General features: G+C 46.4%; 1 protein-coding gene across 6 annotated transcripts in view; it reads right to left on the bottom strand.

Moving 5' to 3' along the window:
• Window positions 1-4,138: 4,138 nt before the first annotated feature.
• The window catches only part of LOC115382953 (potassium channel subfamily T member 1-like), a 37,900-nt gene continuing 26,966 nt past the window's right edge, over window positions 4,139-15,072 (bottom strand). For 2 of the 6 annotated variants that reach the window (XM_030084944.1, XM_030084947.1), the window contains 16 exons: window positions 13,340-13,448; window positions 11,831-11,980; window positions 11,525-11,754; window positions 11,232-11,448; window positions 10,090-10,195; window positions 9,817-9,989; window positions 8,072-8,143; window positions 7,832-7,966; window positions 7,653-7,764; window positions 7,453-7,554; window positions 7,230-7,313; window positions 7,019-7,147; window positions 6,645-6,942; window positions 6,508-6,570; window positions 6,327-6,411; window positions 4,139-4,273 (listed from right to left, as the gene is read on the bottom strand). In XM_030084944.1, coding sequence (XP_029940804.1) covers window positions 4,156-4,273; window positions 6,327-6,411; window positions 6,508-6,570; window positions 6,645-6,942; window positions 7,019-7,147; window positions 7,230-7,313; window positions 7,453-7,554; window positions 7,653-7,764; window positions 7,832-7,966; window positions 8,072-8,143; window positions 9,817-9,989; window positions 10,090-10,195; window positions 11,232-11,448; window positions 11,525-11,754; window positions 11,831-11,980; window positions 13,340-13,448 — 2,183 coding nt within the window. In that variant the 3' untranslated portion in view covers window positions 4,139-4,155. Of the gene's footprint in view, window positions 4,274-6,326; window positions 6,571-6,644; window positions 6,943-7,018; window positions 7,148-7,229; window positions 7,314-7,452; window positions 7,555-7,652; window positions 7,765-7,831; window positions 7,967-8,071; window positions 8,144-9,816; window positions 9,990-10,089; window positions 10,196-11,231; window positions 11,449-11,524; window positions 11,755-11,830; window positions 11,981-13,339; window positions 13,449-15,072 lie in introns of all 6 variants that reach the window. The other 4 variants (XM_030084941.1, XM_030084946.1, XM_030084945.1 and 1 more) reach the window with 3 other exon arrangements.

The raw sequence follows: 15,072 nt of genomic DNA, 5'->3' as shown, positions 1-15,072 counted from the left end.
AAGGCGGGGTACACCCTGGACAGGTCGCCAGTCTGTCGCAGGGCTAACACATATGGGTCGTTCCATGTCAAATCAACCAATATCCAAAAAAGTTCCAGCAGCACCACCTTTGATTTCCACTATATTCAGTGTGTGTGTGTGTGTGTGTGTGTGTGTGTGTGTGTGTGTGCCATTAGATCCCAAAGGAAGGTAGGAAACAGGTTTTCTGTAATGTGTGTATGCATTTTGCTTTTACCCCTATGATATGGGGGTAGATTTAGGGAAACAACTGATGGCCGTCATTCTGGTAGGTAATTCACATTGCCATAATTATTGAAATATAACAGCTAAAGGCGTGAAATTCACAGGATCATCTAATTTTTCACTGCTGATTACAAAACAATCAGACCTTTACTCCTGGCCTGAGAGTGAAATATTTTTGGAGGGTTGATTTCTTGAAAAAAACTGAAAATCTTAAATTTTACCCATGTCTTTATAGCTCTCTTTGTGCCATTTAAATAAACAAATTATAACTCTAGTATTTAATCATTGAGTATGGGTCTTGACTGACATTTCAGAACCACTGTTAAAGTACTCAGCTGTTCAGTTTGTCTGCAGGACCTACTTTAATTCAGGACGAATCTGGAATTTTATCAAACTCAACCATATTTTTCACCATGTGTGAAAAATAGCACCACTCTGAAACTTTTTACAGTGAATCTTCATATTCTAGTAATAAAAATTTTCAAAATATTGAATTGGTGTTCTGTCTCCTTCATAGAGAAAATCTATGTCAAAGAGGGGCCTGAACGTTCCCTGGAGCAGCATTCTTCAAGATGAAGGTGACAGAACACCAATTCAATATTTTGAGGTTTTGACAACTAGTACACAAAGATTCTTTGCAAAAAGTTTTTAAAGTGTGCTATTTATCACAAATAGTGAGAAATGTGGTTGCATTTCATTAAATTTCAGATTCGCCCCTAATTAAAGTAGGTCCTGCAGCCACACTAAACAGGTGAGTACTTCAACAGTGGTTTTAGCATGTCAGTAAAGACCCATACTAAAGAAAGAAAAGCTGTATCAATATTTTTTTGATTAAAATGGCATACAGAGGCCTTTCAAACATGGGCGAAATTAAGATTTTCTTAGGGGAATCTTCATGAGACTGGAGAATCCACGCAGCACACACGAGGAGAACATGCAAACTCCACACAGAAAGGCCCCAGAGCCCCTAATATAGCAGTTCTAAGTATTTCCATCTGTATTTACGTCTAATAATTGTGATTTTGAGAACTGAAGGTTCTTTTCTTACCTGGGTGAAGCAGTTCTGGCTTGCTTCTGGGCAAGTTATGGGTTGTCTGTATGAAATGCTCATTTTCAACAGTCGTTAAACGCAAAACTGATGAAAAAATCCGGGAACAAAGCTGTTAAAGACGCTGTAAAAACTGTTAAAAACGCTGAATTCGCCTCTCGGGGAAAATGCGACCGAAACCGACTCTGGCTGGTTCAAATGTGGCAGAGTCTGTGCTTCTGATGACGGAGCTGCTCTTTTGATGACGCATTAGGCTTTACTCCGTTGTCATGGAGACATCGCAGGAAGTAGTCGCAGTCAACTTCCGGTAATGCAAGGCGATTCATTTTATTTATTTTTTTAATGTTTTTTTTTATTATATAAACCGACAGAAAAATGTTAGTAGTTTGGCTGCCGGTGTTGTGCCAAGGTACTTACCCCCGATAGAAAGTGTATCCCCTGTTCGCGGGATGGGATTCCACGCTTAAAGCTGGGGTTGGCGATCTTGGAAAACTAGCGTTAGCATGTAGCATCTCCACAAGGCTCCGCCTATCGAGCTCCGCCCAGCTCCCACCCCATTGGAGGAGCTCCCGTTGGAAGCTGAGACGCGGAGACGTTCGAGGTGCGTTCCTGGCGTAACCTGTACTCAGCGCTTCGTTTCTTCGTTTTTCTTTATTTGCACAACGCCAAGGTATGGCGCACTGAACGGTGAGTAAACCCCCAAACATTCTTCTCCGCCGTTCTGCAACGACGCTCCGTCTTTCTATGCGAGCACCGACTGAACCAGGGTCAGTGCACGCGTACATGTACGCGCAGGGGGCAGGTCGAACGGCGAAGGGATTTGATTGGTGTAAAAAAGGTGTCCCCTCAAGACTATTGGTTGCTGTTTGTCCCGTTTAACTCCTGCTGTAGATAGCGGATATTTTCCAAACTACTTTAAAAACACGCTATGAATTGCTTCCCATCGGGTCACAAAGATCATTTTAACCAGTATTTAAAAAAATGTATCTCAATCAAATCGCCAACCCTGGCTTTAACAATGACAAGTATTGCTCTATCTCTCTTCATACCATGCTCATACATTGAGTTTTGATTGCTTTTGGGGATAATTTTTCTTATATTAGCCTTCTTCTGTTATTTACGATCATCCGGAAGATCTATCCACACTTTCAAAATAAAAGCACGTATCCATCCAAACACGAAATTCAAAACTTTTTTTTTGAGAGAAAGTCCAGCCCAATGATAATAATATTAACGATAATGACAAGAATATCATCACTGATCCATTCAGTACATTGCTTGCTCTATTTAGAGACCATATTTAGCCTGCAAAAATCTGTATCCCCCCCCCTGAAAATGGTCAAATCATGAACTGTCATCATGAAATTTATTTTGTGATCATTTCTGTTTAAGACTGATGATATTGGAGGGTTTCAAAGCACTAGCTCATTTCTTCCCTAAGTTACAGGGGGGTACAAATAATTTCCGGGGATACACTTTCTATCGGGGGTAAGTACCTTGGCACAACACCGGAAAAAATCTCCCACCACTAATACTCCGACTCCGTTTTGTGGAACAGCGGATAACACTTTTCTAAAAATGCTCAGAACCTCCTCTGGTACTGTTCTCTGCAGCAAAAACAAGCAACAGCACCCTCTAGTGGCCAAAGATGCTCACTACATCACTTTGAGGGGTTTTTTGTGTGCAAATGTAAAACTTTCCTGAAATGAAAATGTGAAAATGATGCTTTTTCACCTGAAATGTCTTGTTTTTGTTGTTTTCACGACTTTGGTGATTCTTCAGAGTCACATTATAGCTGCACGTTACAAAAATGAAATCATCCAACAGCTTGACACAGTTTATGTTAACTAGATTTTATTCCATAATATGGCACTTCAATGTGCAAATAAGGTTAAACTCAAGTACAAATATTTTCAACATTCAAGTACATATAAAGTCAAATAGTCAAACCGGTCAGAGATACAGACCTCGCTCAGACAGCCACGATCATAAATTGATAAGCAAATTCGTTTACTGAGCAATGCTGAAACAAAACAGGAAGAAAGAAAAGACATTTTCTGGTTACTAATATAGTACAAATCAAATAAATCCTTGATGGCACAATACTGAGTATTTAAAGGGTTAAACTAAGCTTTTAGTCCGTGCTAAAACCTCCTCCAGCCTAAGAAATGCGCTGCAGCGAACATATACGGGGTAACCATCAGTGATTGTACATAACTTACTATTTGAAGACCTCTACACCACTGCAAAACTAATTCTATTATTCAGCTACAAAAAATAAGCTCTGAAAGCTTTAATGCACATATCTTATTAAAGTCACGTAGTGCTGAAAGTTTAACACGATCGGTGGTAAAATGAATCTGCTTTAAAGAAGAAAACCTGATTTAAATCCTTTTTTAAATAAAAAAAAGCCGAGAGAGAGGATGAAATCCTCGTCGTGCCGTCAGCGTTTGTGTCTCCGGACCTCTGATTCACGAGAGGAGGCGGAAATGACGCAACCGCCAGAAAGCGCGCTTTCTGTGAAGGTCGTTGGTTTTAAAAATGCTGCAGGTGAGACGGACCCGACCGGAACATCCTCGGAGAGATGCCTTCCTGTCCTCTTAAAAGAAGCCCCGCCTCCGACCCGACAGCCGGAGCCTCCACATCATGAAAGCACTATTCTTACATACGGCGTCTGTTGGATGCAGAAAGGATGAAAATGTCGGCGGCGACGTCAAACGTCGCCCGACAAACGGGAGGCACTCGTATAATACAGTGTCAGACTGCAGCACAGGTTGATCTGATCAGACCCCACCCCCCCCCCCCCCTCCTCCACCCATTGACAGCTGAAGGGCGGGTGGAGGAGCGCCGAGCCCGGCCTGGATTCAGAGCTGGGTGTCTTCTCTGGCCTCGATGCTGAACTCACGCCGCTCCTTCAGGCTGCTGCTGTGGACGGGGGGCTCCTCCGGGACGTGGGCCAGGGGGTCCGAACGAATCAAGTACCTGAGAGAGAGAGAGAGAGAGAGAGAGAGAGAGAGGGAGAGGGAGGGAGATACAGCAAAAAATCCTCAATGAAAGTGACGTAATGTGGATATTTCCCAAATAAAGACTAATCTCCACATCAAGCAGGTAAAGAAATATGAAAGAATACAGTCATATCTATATTAATTACTATGTGAAGTATGTTTCCGGAGGTCAACGAGCTTTTTAAAAGCGTCACATTTCACTCCAGAAGCCATGAAGGACGCCGTGCAGCAGCGGCCTGAAAGGGAAGCATCCGTCTCCATGGATACTGATTGGTGCCTTTTCTTGCTCAGCTGTATTATTATCATTCATGTTGTTTATTTGTTTAAAAAAAATAAAAAAAAGCACTTTGAAAAGGACGCATTTCAACATTTTTTGGAGGGCAGCTGCTTGTTGCAGCCTGTGGGCTGAACAATAGACCAGAGACAACACCGCCTTGTAAATGGAAACGCAAACGATTAACCGGAGCAATAAGTATTGATTTGAGCTAAATTACACCTTTTTGTGAGCTAACATGAAAAAAATAACACATTTTAGCCTGTCTTGCTCATTTTTGTTGCCCTGTTGTCATGAATGTTCTTGAAATCATGATGTGAATCGACACAATTCTGCATCACAAATAAACTCATTTAATCACTATAAAGATTTTAAATATGTGGTGTCGAAGTACAGATGCTGACAATGTTGCATGGAGCCTGCACATATGAAAGCTCCTGGAGGGATGGAAAAAAATAATATTTGGAAACTGGGGAAAAGACGACCAAACAGCACCCACTAGCGGCCCAAAGCGAGAACTGCATCAGTTTCAAAACGGTGTCAAGTAAACCTGACTTTTTCTGAAACGAAAAAACCATCAATGCTTACTTGAAAGATCATTTAAATGGGGTCAAAGGTCAGTAGTTTCTCCTGCATGGTCAACCTTCTCACTGCATCACAAAACATGGTTTCTGTCTGCAGTTTTTCCGTCAGTTAAACCTGATACGAGGAAGTTGAGCTCCTGACCGATTGTTAAAGACGAGTTTTGAAGTTTGTTGCATTTTATATCAACAGAAATAAAATGCAATCAGGATTATTTGGGGTTAAAAAAAAAGGAAAGAAGTTGGACGTTGCAGCAGGTTTTGGGGTTTTTTTGTGGCGTTTAACTCAGTTTGGTTTTCCTCGGCTTCATTCAGGAGACTGAGATCACCTGAGAGCCGAACGCAGCGCGGCCTGATTCAGCCAATCAGGAACAAAAAGGGATAAAAGGATCTGAGGAAGCGATGATCTGGTTATTTCACTGTCCTGCTGTCACGCTGCAGACGGTCTGAAGTGTAAAAAACAAAAGCAGCAGAACTTTACTCTGTAAGCGATGGACTTATTACTGATTTTAAATATTAATTTCATGTTTTTTGTTTTTTTGATCATTTGAAATGAACAGTATTTTGTTTGTATTTGAACTATGACCAGAAATTATTCATCCATTCATTTGTGACTCAACATGCTGATATTTTAATTTAGTCACCATAAAGACATACTCATCAAAATGCTGCGTCTTTATTAATCCTCCTCTCTGCATTTGGGCTTTTTTCAGTACATCAGGTTTCATAAATCCAAACACTGAATTGTGTTTCTGGTCACTTGACACATAACTTTAATATTTATAATGATTCGTTCATTTATCTTTGTGTTTTCCAGCTGCTTGTTGTTCAGCCGGTGAACTGAAGCAGTGACATTTAGGCCCATAAAAACCAGAACAAATCAGCTGGATGCATCAAAAAGTTCTGCAGCTGAGGAGACGTCAAATTTCACAATAAAACTTCTTGAAGAATGTCAAATAGCAGATCCTATTTCCATCACTAATTATTTCAACCATAAATTCTGTAAAATGTGGGTTTAGATCCGGAGAAAGTGGACTGCAAAAAGAAATGCTGCACCGCTGTTCTTTTAATGTGAGTTCTTCCAGTCTGGATGACAGACCGCCTGCAGGAATCACACACACACACACACACACACACACTCCGGTCTCCTCAACAGAAGCTGGAAGAAAACTCACACAATGTCGTTGATCTCCAGCCTGGTGTCGGGGGAGGGGTTGATCAGGACGTAGGACAGAGTGTTCTGGTGATCGTTCTGTTCATCTGCAACAGAAACACCGACTCCATGAGCAGGCAGAGAAAACCCGGTGTACAGAGGAAGAGTGTGTGTGTGTGTGTGTGGACGGGGGTGGTAGCGACCCTGCAGGTAGCCCAGGTTGACTCTGTTCATCACGTCGCTGGCCGTCAGGTTCGACAGGTCTTCTGCAGGGACGGAAACCACAGTTAGAGCAGAACCGGGCCGGCCTCAGGGCGGGGGCGGCCGGGGGGTCCATCACCATATCCGGAGGTGGGCAGGCCCAGGTGCCGCATGCGGTTGCGGACCAGCTCGGACAGCTCCTCCCTCTCGGAGCGCCGGTAGAGGCTGAGGCGCTGCTGGGCGATGCGCTGGGCGTGGTCCCGGCTGGAGTCCCGGCTCGCGCCCTGCCACCGCACGCTCTTCTTGCTCAGCCGCCTCGCCCACTGCATGCTCTTCTTCCTCCGCAGCGGCTGCTGCTCCGACTGCTCGGCGCCGCGGGACTCGTCCGTCCTGTCCTTCGTGTCCTCGCAGTCGTCCACGCTGACCGACACCTGGGACTGATGGAGACCGTTCAGAAAATTCAGACGTGGACAGCAATTTCATCCCCGCCACAGCGCCCCCCTGTGGTTTCACCTCCGAGGTGGAGAAGATGTGGGACTCGGTGCGATAGATCCCGATGGGGATCTCGGCGCTGGAGGAGCAGAGCTTCTGGAACAGCCTCCCGTAAGTACCGATCCACAGATCCTCCTCCTTCACCTTCATCTGAAACACCAGAGACGGCGGCGACTCGCTGTCAGTCCGGCCGATCGCGCCGGGAACCGACGCTCCCCTTCCTTTGACTCACGGCACAGAGGTAACCGGATCCCGGGGTGGTGTCCAGACCCAGCAGCAGCCTGGCGATCAGGATCATGTAGTCCTTCACAAAAGACTGACACACACACCACACACACACACACACACACACACACACAAGGTTTTTATCAGCGAGCCGACACAAGAGGGCACTTGTGCTTTGCGATTCACTGGGGTGTGTGTTCTTGCAGGTGTGTGTGTGTGTGTGTGCCTACCTGATAGAGCAGGGTGTCCAACATGCTGATGCTGAAGACTCTCCCCGCGGCGAACGGGAGGCGAAACATGAAGGCCAGGTTGGAGCCTTTGTCACGCTCCTTCTATCAGGCAGAGCCATAAAGCACAGCGGCGGTCAGGGAGGAGCGCCGCTCCTCGCCACCCCCCTCCACGTGATCCACGCTGGCGTTCCCCCTCTTACCTTCTCCAGCCGGGACAGAGCCAGCGAGTAGCAGTCCTTGGCTCTGAACTGCATGAACCTCATGTTGGACGGATGAGTCAGCTCAGTGATGATACTCAGACTGGGAAACAACCTGGAAAACACCAGCATTTAAAGCAAAAAGTGGAGGGAAACACCATCAGTGACGCCGCTTCCCTCACCTGAACATGGTCTGGACGTTGACGATGGTCTTGGCGTCGGCCATGTAGTCCTCCTCGGCGCTCATCGTGCTCTCTTTGTCCACAACCACCAGGTTATCGGCGTAGATGATCCCACACTGCAGCAGGCTGTCCAGGCTTCGACACACACAGGACAGAGCGATCAGTAACGAGAAGACGCATCCACAGCGGCGGATCGTAATGAGACGATAAGTATAAAGTTATGGTGAAAACAGGTGTTACTTGTCGATGGTCCCAGCCATGTAGTAGACCATCGGGAAGCAGCAGATGGCCTCCAGGAAGTGATTATCGGGCCTGCAGGCAACAAATATGACATGGAAATGAGAAGCTGTGAGCAGGTTTATTGTTAATAAGAAAAATAAAAACAAGCAATAATAAAGAAAAATCACTCAAAAAACAAAAACGACGACCAGAGAATTCATGATTCATCGTGAAAAATAAGAAATGTCTTCATGGTTTTTGTAACTTTTTGAGGAAATAAAAGTTGAGTCAGTCTGTTTAGCGAAGCTTCTCAAGCATTTCTTGATTTGGATTTTTACGTTTGGTAAAAATTTGCTCAAAGGAAACAATTCAAAATGGAAAAAGGAAATCTGTTCAGGAGACGCTCGTTTCAGGACCTGGCAGACGAGCGAGACGTGAGGATCGCCGCGAAACAGACATGTCAAGCTAACAGTGAGGACGGAGCGTGGGAGGAGGAGGAGGAGCAGCAGCAGCAGGGACGAGCTGCGTTCGGCAGACGGCGCTCAAGGAGGGCAGCGGTGTCAAACATAAGGCTCATGGGCCAAAAACCGGCTCCGGTCCAAACACCGCTCTGCTTCCTGCAGGATTTTAAACCCAAAGCGCCGCGGCCGGCTGACCTGAGGAGACCAGACGGTCTGTGGGCCGCCGTCAGGAGGAGGAGCAGACGAAGATGAAGAGCTGGAGAGTTTTTTGTTTCCTGCTCTGAACCAGATCAGATTAAGAAGTATTTTTAAGTGCAAAAATACGAAAACATACAAGACAGAGCAGGACGAACATCTTTCCACTGATCTTCTGGGGAGACAATCCGTTCTGCTGATGAGTCAGTGTGGTCGTTCACTGATACTGGAACAATAAGACCTAAATTGAGCTTTTCATGGCATTTTCCGGAGGAAGCTCCCGCAGCTTTTCACTGTCACCGTATTCACTCATTCACACCTGTCAAGCAAGGCGCTCGAAACCTTGATTTTTTTTATTCTTTAAGGCAGGAGCTGATGGGAGCGTCTGCGGCGATTTGAACTCCTCAAAGTGTCTTTAAGTCCGCCTGCTGCCTGGACTCCTCCCCGCCGTCCAGCACGCCGCCCCAGACGGAACCTTCCTCCCTGCCTCTGACCAGAGACCCGACGCTGTGGAGGCACTCAGAGCGCAAGCGAGTGGGCGAGAGAGAGAGAGAGAGCGAGGGAGAGAGAGCAGCACACAGGTATAGCCGATTGTTTGGTGTGTGTGTGTGTGTGTGTGTGTGTGTGTGTGTGTTTCTGTCAGAGTCCTGAGTGCGAGTGTGTGGGGGCTGAAAGGGACACATCCGGGCTGTCGATGAAAGCCTGCGTGGCGCTCGCCAAAGAAATCATTCTCTCCATCTCGCTTCTATTTTTTTTTTATTTTTTCTCCCTCTCCCCTTGTAGCAATATATATCATTCAAGTTCAAGGCAAAGCAAGTTGCCATGGCGACCGTCTGGAGGTACGGAGAGCGGCGTTTTTTTTTTTTTTTTTTTTCCTTTTTCTTTTTGTATTTTCTTTGTCGCTGAAAACACACCGTCACTGAGCGGCGGCGCTCACCTCGCATCAGGACCGACAATGGAATCCCACCTCCACCTCCACAGCCCGGGCCTGAGTGCCGCGACGCACAACGCCGCCCGGCGGGAGGCGGGGGGGTGGAGGGCGGAGTGAAAGGAATGGGAAAGGTTGATGTGTGTGTGTGTGTGTGTGTGTGTGTCTTAATGTGAACTCACGGGTTGTCGAGCAGCAGCACGATGGGGTTGAGCTCCTTCCTGGGTCTGTAATACGCCCTGAGGGGCACGATGAAGTTGTAGAGGCCGTTGCCGGCCGTCTCGGCCGACACGATGATGAGCTTGTTCTTGAAGCCGTACGCTTTGGCGTCCTCGAAGCTGTTGTGGCGGCATCCCTGCGCCGGGAGACAAAAGACCAACGAGACAGGACAGGTAGTGTGAGACGGAGGCAGTCGGTGGCGCCGTGACGGAGTCGGGGGAGCGGCGGCGGCCCACCTGGTCCAGCCGGAGGCAGCAGAACGGGGCTTTCTCAGCCAACAGGTGGCACAGGGTGGGCGAGCTCCCGATGTACGGAGAGTTAGGGGGGTAACCCTTCACATACCTGGAAACAAATCCACAACGGCACCGACGACACACGTCATTAACGCGTCTGAGGAAAACGCTTTGTCAGCTTCTCTCGCCGAAAAAACGAGCATGGAGAAGCTGTTTTCAACGGCGTCTTTCACTGGAATCTGAGCTGTGAAGAATCGAGACTGAAATGAAAAACGAGCATCTTCTTAACCTTTTCAGACTTCAGCTTACGTTTGTATGCTGCTCTTTTTGAGAGACAGACAGAATCTCAGCGCGTTTTCTGAAGCTTCATCACGAACAGAAGAGTTTGGATTCAGTTTATTCTGCTCGTGTTTCACATTTCACTGGGAAGACTCGGTTTGCAGGATGTTCCTATATGTAGGAGGCAGCAGGTGGAGGAGGGAGAGAGACAGCAGGACTCTTTCACTCTCTCATCGTCTGCTTAATTGGAAACGGTGTGATAAGCTGTATTGGTTTTTTATTTTTACGACGGCATTTCCCCATATCGAATGCAACGAGTTTCACTGAAATTTACTGGACTCAAAAGTGCAAAAATGCACAAAAAAAAAAGCCCAAAAAACAAACAAACAAACACGGCTGAATTTCAATACACAGACTTTTGTGATCACTAAAGACTAAATATATTTCCCTAAAGTGCACAAAAAAGCACAACAATCTTCATGCATGAAAAACACAATCTAGAGCAAAGCCTCATAAGTTTTATTTGCTGTTAAGTGTTCATCTAAACCAGGGGTGTCAAACTCATTTAGTCTGGGAGCCACAAACAGCCAGATTTCATCTCCAGTAAGCCGGACTGGTAAAATAAAGCCATAATAACCTTCAAATTTAAACTTTTAAAGCTCATCTTTGTTGTGGTTAAGTGTATACATGATGAAAATGTCCACAGAAAATGATGAAAATCTCAATTTAAAGCTAATTTTGGTGCAAAATAAAGTGAAATGTCTAAAAAAAAGACATTTTTCCTCCACTTTACTGTTAAATCCTTTAAAATAAAATGCAGTAATGCTCTGAAACATCGTGCTTTGAAGCGTATCGGAACCTCTTACTCAGTAGGCGAGTGTCCCTTCTCGTCCGTGAAGACGGAGTCGTCCTCCGACTGGTCGCTCAGGAGGTCACACGGCAGGATGGAGGTGGAGTCGGCTATCTCCTGCACCGGCGCGATGCTGGGCCGCCGGCCGCCCGTCCCGTTCACCGTGGGCGGCACCAGCTTCCCGCCGGACGGGTCCGGCGGACTGGTGTTCTGCAGGTCGATGGCGACGGTCCCTGCGGACAGACGGCTCTGAGGTTTGGTCCGAGGCGTCTCTCGCCAGACGGCCTGGCCGCGGCGGCTCGCTCTCACCCATGCTGGCGATGATGCTGTGCACGGGCAGCTGCGAGGGCCCGTCGTAGAGGCCCCCGGCCGGGCGGCCCTTGCGCTCCTCCTGGTTGAAGATGAAGGCGGAGTTCTCCTCCTTGGTGATGTTGATGTAGTAGCACGTGTCGGTGGCGGCCATGATGTGGCGCGGGCCGGGGTTCAGCAGGATGCTCTTGTTCTCCTCCCGCTTGATGCCGATCAGGCAGACGCCGTACCTGCAGGTCAAACAGCCCATAATGTAAACGCTCGCCAGGCTTTCTGGGAAGTTGTGACGCTGCAGTTTCGACTCACTTCTTGTGAGCGTGGAAGGAGGCGTAGGTGAAGCTCTTCCCGTTGTACTCGCCGAAGAACTTGCTGTCGGACACCCGGATGTGGTAGACCTCGTTGCCGGAGCAACAGCCGTACATCCTCTGCCACTGCTCCGGAGACTGCTGGCCCTCTCTGCATCGATCCGGAGGAAACGTGGCGTCAGTGATGCTTTCTGGAGAAATGTTGAAGTCGCAGCCACCGCTGACCTGGTTCGCTCTGTTTGATGGACGTTGTATTCAGCTCTGAATGTGTCTGATTTATGAGGATTATCTTTGGCGGTCCACTGGATTAAGTCTGGATCTTGAGGGTGTGGAGACCCTGTAGGAAACCCCTGAAACATCTGGCCTAAAGAAAAAGGAGCCAAGTCTACGATCCGCCTGACTGGATTTACTGATCTGACCTCATCTTTACTGGAGCGAACATCCATTCAGGATCACGAATGATCGAAACTTTATGCTAATATTTGGCGTCTTTCATCATAAAATGCATTTTCTTCATGATATTTACTAAAATCAGGTTAATCAGAGGCTGAAATGACCTTCCTGGTTCCATCAAATGATCAGTGACTTGTTCCGTTTCTGAATGTTGCTCACAGACGACAGTAAAGAAAATAAATAAATTCCCTAAATTAACCTTTGGCTTGTGTGATTAGAGTCTTTTAGTGTCCTCAAAAAACGCCAGAACAATGAGAGTTTTCCTTCACTTTTCAGTCACAGTAACATAATAATCACCATCAATCAGCCGCATTTGTTATGAAGAAAGAGAGAAGCGTCCACCTGTCGCCCTGCGGCCCACCGGGCCGTCGAGGTCGCTCCGGGTCGACCCCCCCCCCCCAACCACACCACCACCACCACACCGAGGCAACAGCTCGCATGCTCTCTTATTAAAACTTCAAAATATTTACACAAGGTGATTTACGAATCAGATCTTCACTCCAACTTTCTTATTTCGGCGAAAAGTGAAACACGGCGCTTCCGCTTCCCTCATTTCTCATTTTAAACTCATTTCCAGATGACTGATGCGTCGCAGCGTTCGTCTGCACGCGCGCAAACACACACAAGCGCACACAAAGCAGAAGCCCGTGCACACCTCCGTGCTCCCTTTCAGCAGCTGTACTTTCTGAGGAGTTGTCAGGAGCACAGTGAGAACCGAAGCCCACCGATTCCTCTTTCCTGCACTTATTTTTTTTCCCCCCCTCTCAGCCGCTGACATCAGCCTTTAAAAGTGATCTGTTTGCATGCTGTGAGAAATCATTTTCCACCAGAGAGCTTTTCAAACTGTTTTACAGGAGAACACATGCTAAAAAAGAATCAATCCAGGCGCCGCCTGTTCTCTCTTTCCGTGCACTCCGGCTCCGTCCCGCTGAGACCCACACTGAAAACGGGACTTTTGTCTCCGCCTCGGCGGGTTTGGCCTCCCTCGTGGACTCTATTCACGAACCGCAGAGCTGCGGGAACTGGAACTATCAGGCGGAATGGAGGAGCGACTGACCGTCCGCGGGAGGTGTGCACGAGGAGCGTGACCAGGGTGGAGGTGGCGGGGCACACGCAGTTCAGGGCCAGCATGGCGTACTTGAACTCCTCCTCACACACCACGTGATCTGGAAGGGAGAAAACCAGGCGGGAGCATCTCTGTTCATATATGATTCTCCTCATCACTTTAGCTTCACGTGCACTGACCACAAACATCTCAAATGTACATAAAATTTTACTTTACCATCAAAAAATTGCTGCTTTATTTTAAAGTTTACATTACAAAGCACAAACCATCAGGCAGCTTTCAGTCTGCAAACCCCAAAATAAAGATTTATTTACCACCAAAAAAAAGCAAAATTACCATTTAAAATCAAAACAGCGCCTAGATTATCACAAATCAGCTCATTTCCTGATGCATCGACTGAATCTGCTCTTTAAAACTGAGTCCTTTGTTCACTCTTTTTGTGCAGTTTTCTTAATTTAGTGCTGTAATTTATTCTTATCTTTATTGCTTTGCTGATTATACCTTGTTTTTTTTTCCTGTTTTGATTCTCTGGAGGCTGTAAAATCAAGTTAATCTCTTTATCCTTCTCATTATTAGTAACACTGTTTTTGCATTTGCTCCTCTTAAAAAATCTGTTAAAAAAAAAAAATCAGTGTTTTCATTGAAAATTTCACAATTTGTTTGGTAGATTTGTCGACCCAGATTGGAGCCTCTTGAGGGCCACTTTTGGCCCACAGGCCTTATGTTTGACACTCCTGATTTAGACCATAAAGATAAAAAAAAAAACCCTGAATGTCAGTAAATCCAGCCGAGTAGCAGGTAGCGGTTCCTGTCTTTAACTCCGGCAGTGTTGAGGGCAGTTCGGCGCCGGCGCCGCCGGTTCATGGAGTCCTCGCTGGTTGCCTGGCAACAAGAAAGCCATGAAGCCCAGGGGGAAATAATTACAGCCTTCAACTGTCTGTAAAACGACCGTTTTCGGTGCTTTAGACTCTTTTCGGGTTGGTATGACTCCGCAGAGTGAGACGTAACGGAGAGGACTTTGTGCTCAGGTAACTTCATCAGCTGCAGCCTCCTCGTCAAATCTCCCAGAAAACAAACATTTCGGTGGCGGCAGAAAAACGAGGCAACTTTAATTTCCCTGCTGGTGAAAACAAGGATTTTTCATTTTTTTTACTTTTTGATTTCTGGAGCTCCTCTGACCACAGATCATCTCTGTGACTGAGCTCCGGCACCGACGCCGAGGATTTATCACTTTTCCTCGGTTTCGCAGACCGGCTTGTCATTTCAAACGGAATTAATTGTGTTTCAAATTGAGTCCCCACCGACGATAATTCCCCCGTCAGTAAATCACCAAACACGCCCTCCTCTGAACAAAATGCCATCCATTAGTGTATCCTGTCGCTCATTTCACAGAAGTCATAATTTAAAAAATGGAAATGACATTAAAAAGAAGAAAAAGAAAAAGAAAACAGATTGTATTGTTCTACTTTAATTTATTGGTGATGATGGTGGGAGTGACTCCAGTCGATCCAGGGAATCTTTAGTGCAGCAAATAGGGAGAACCAAGAGAAAGCCGAACTAGTTTTCAACATTTCAACAGATAAATGCTTTCTATGTGAAATTTTCAATTAAAAAAAACAAAAAAAAATCCCCAAACAATCAAATTAAAATCAAAGTTTCCTGAAAGCAAAACGATGCGTTTTCACCTGAACCGCTGCCTTGGTATGTAGATCACAAAGTAACTT

The sequence above is a fragment of the Salarias fasciatus genome (genome assembly GCF_902148845.1).
Source record: "Salarias fasciatus chromosome 7 unlocalized genomic scaffold, fSalaFa1.1 super_scaffold_4, whole genome shotgun sequence".
Classification (NCBI taxonomy): domain Eukaryota; kingdom Metazoa; phylum Chordata; class Actinopteri; order Blenniiformes; family Blenniidae; genus Salarias; species Salarias fasciatus.
This window is presented reverse-complemented; position numbering and strand designations above follow the sequence as displayed.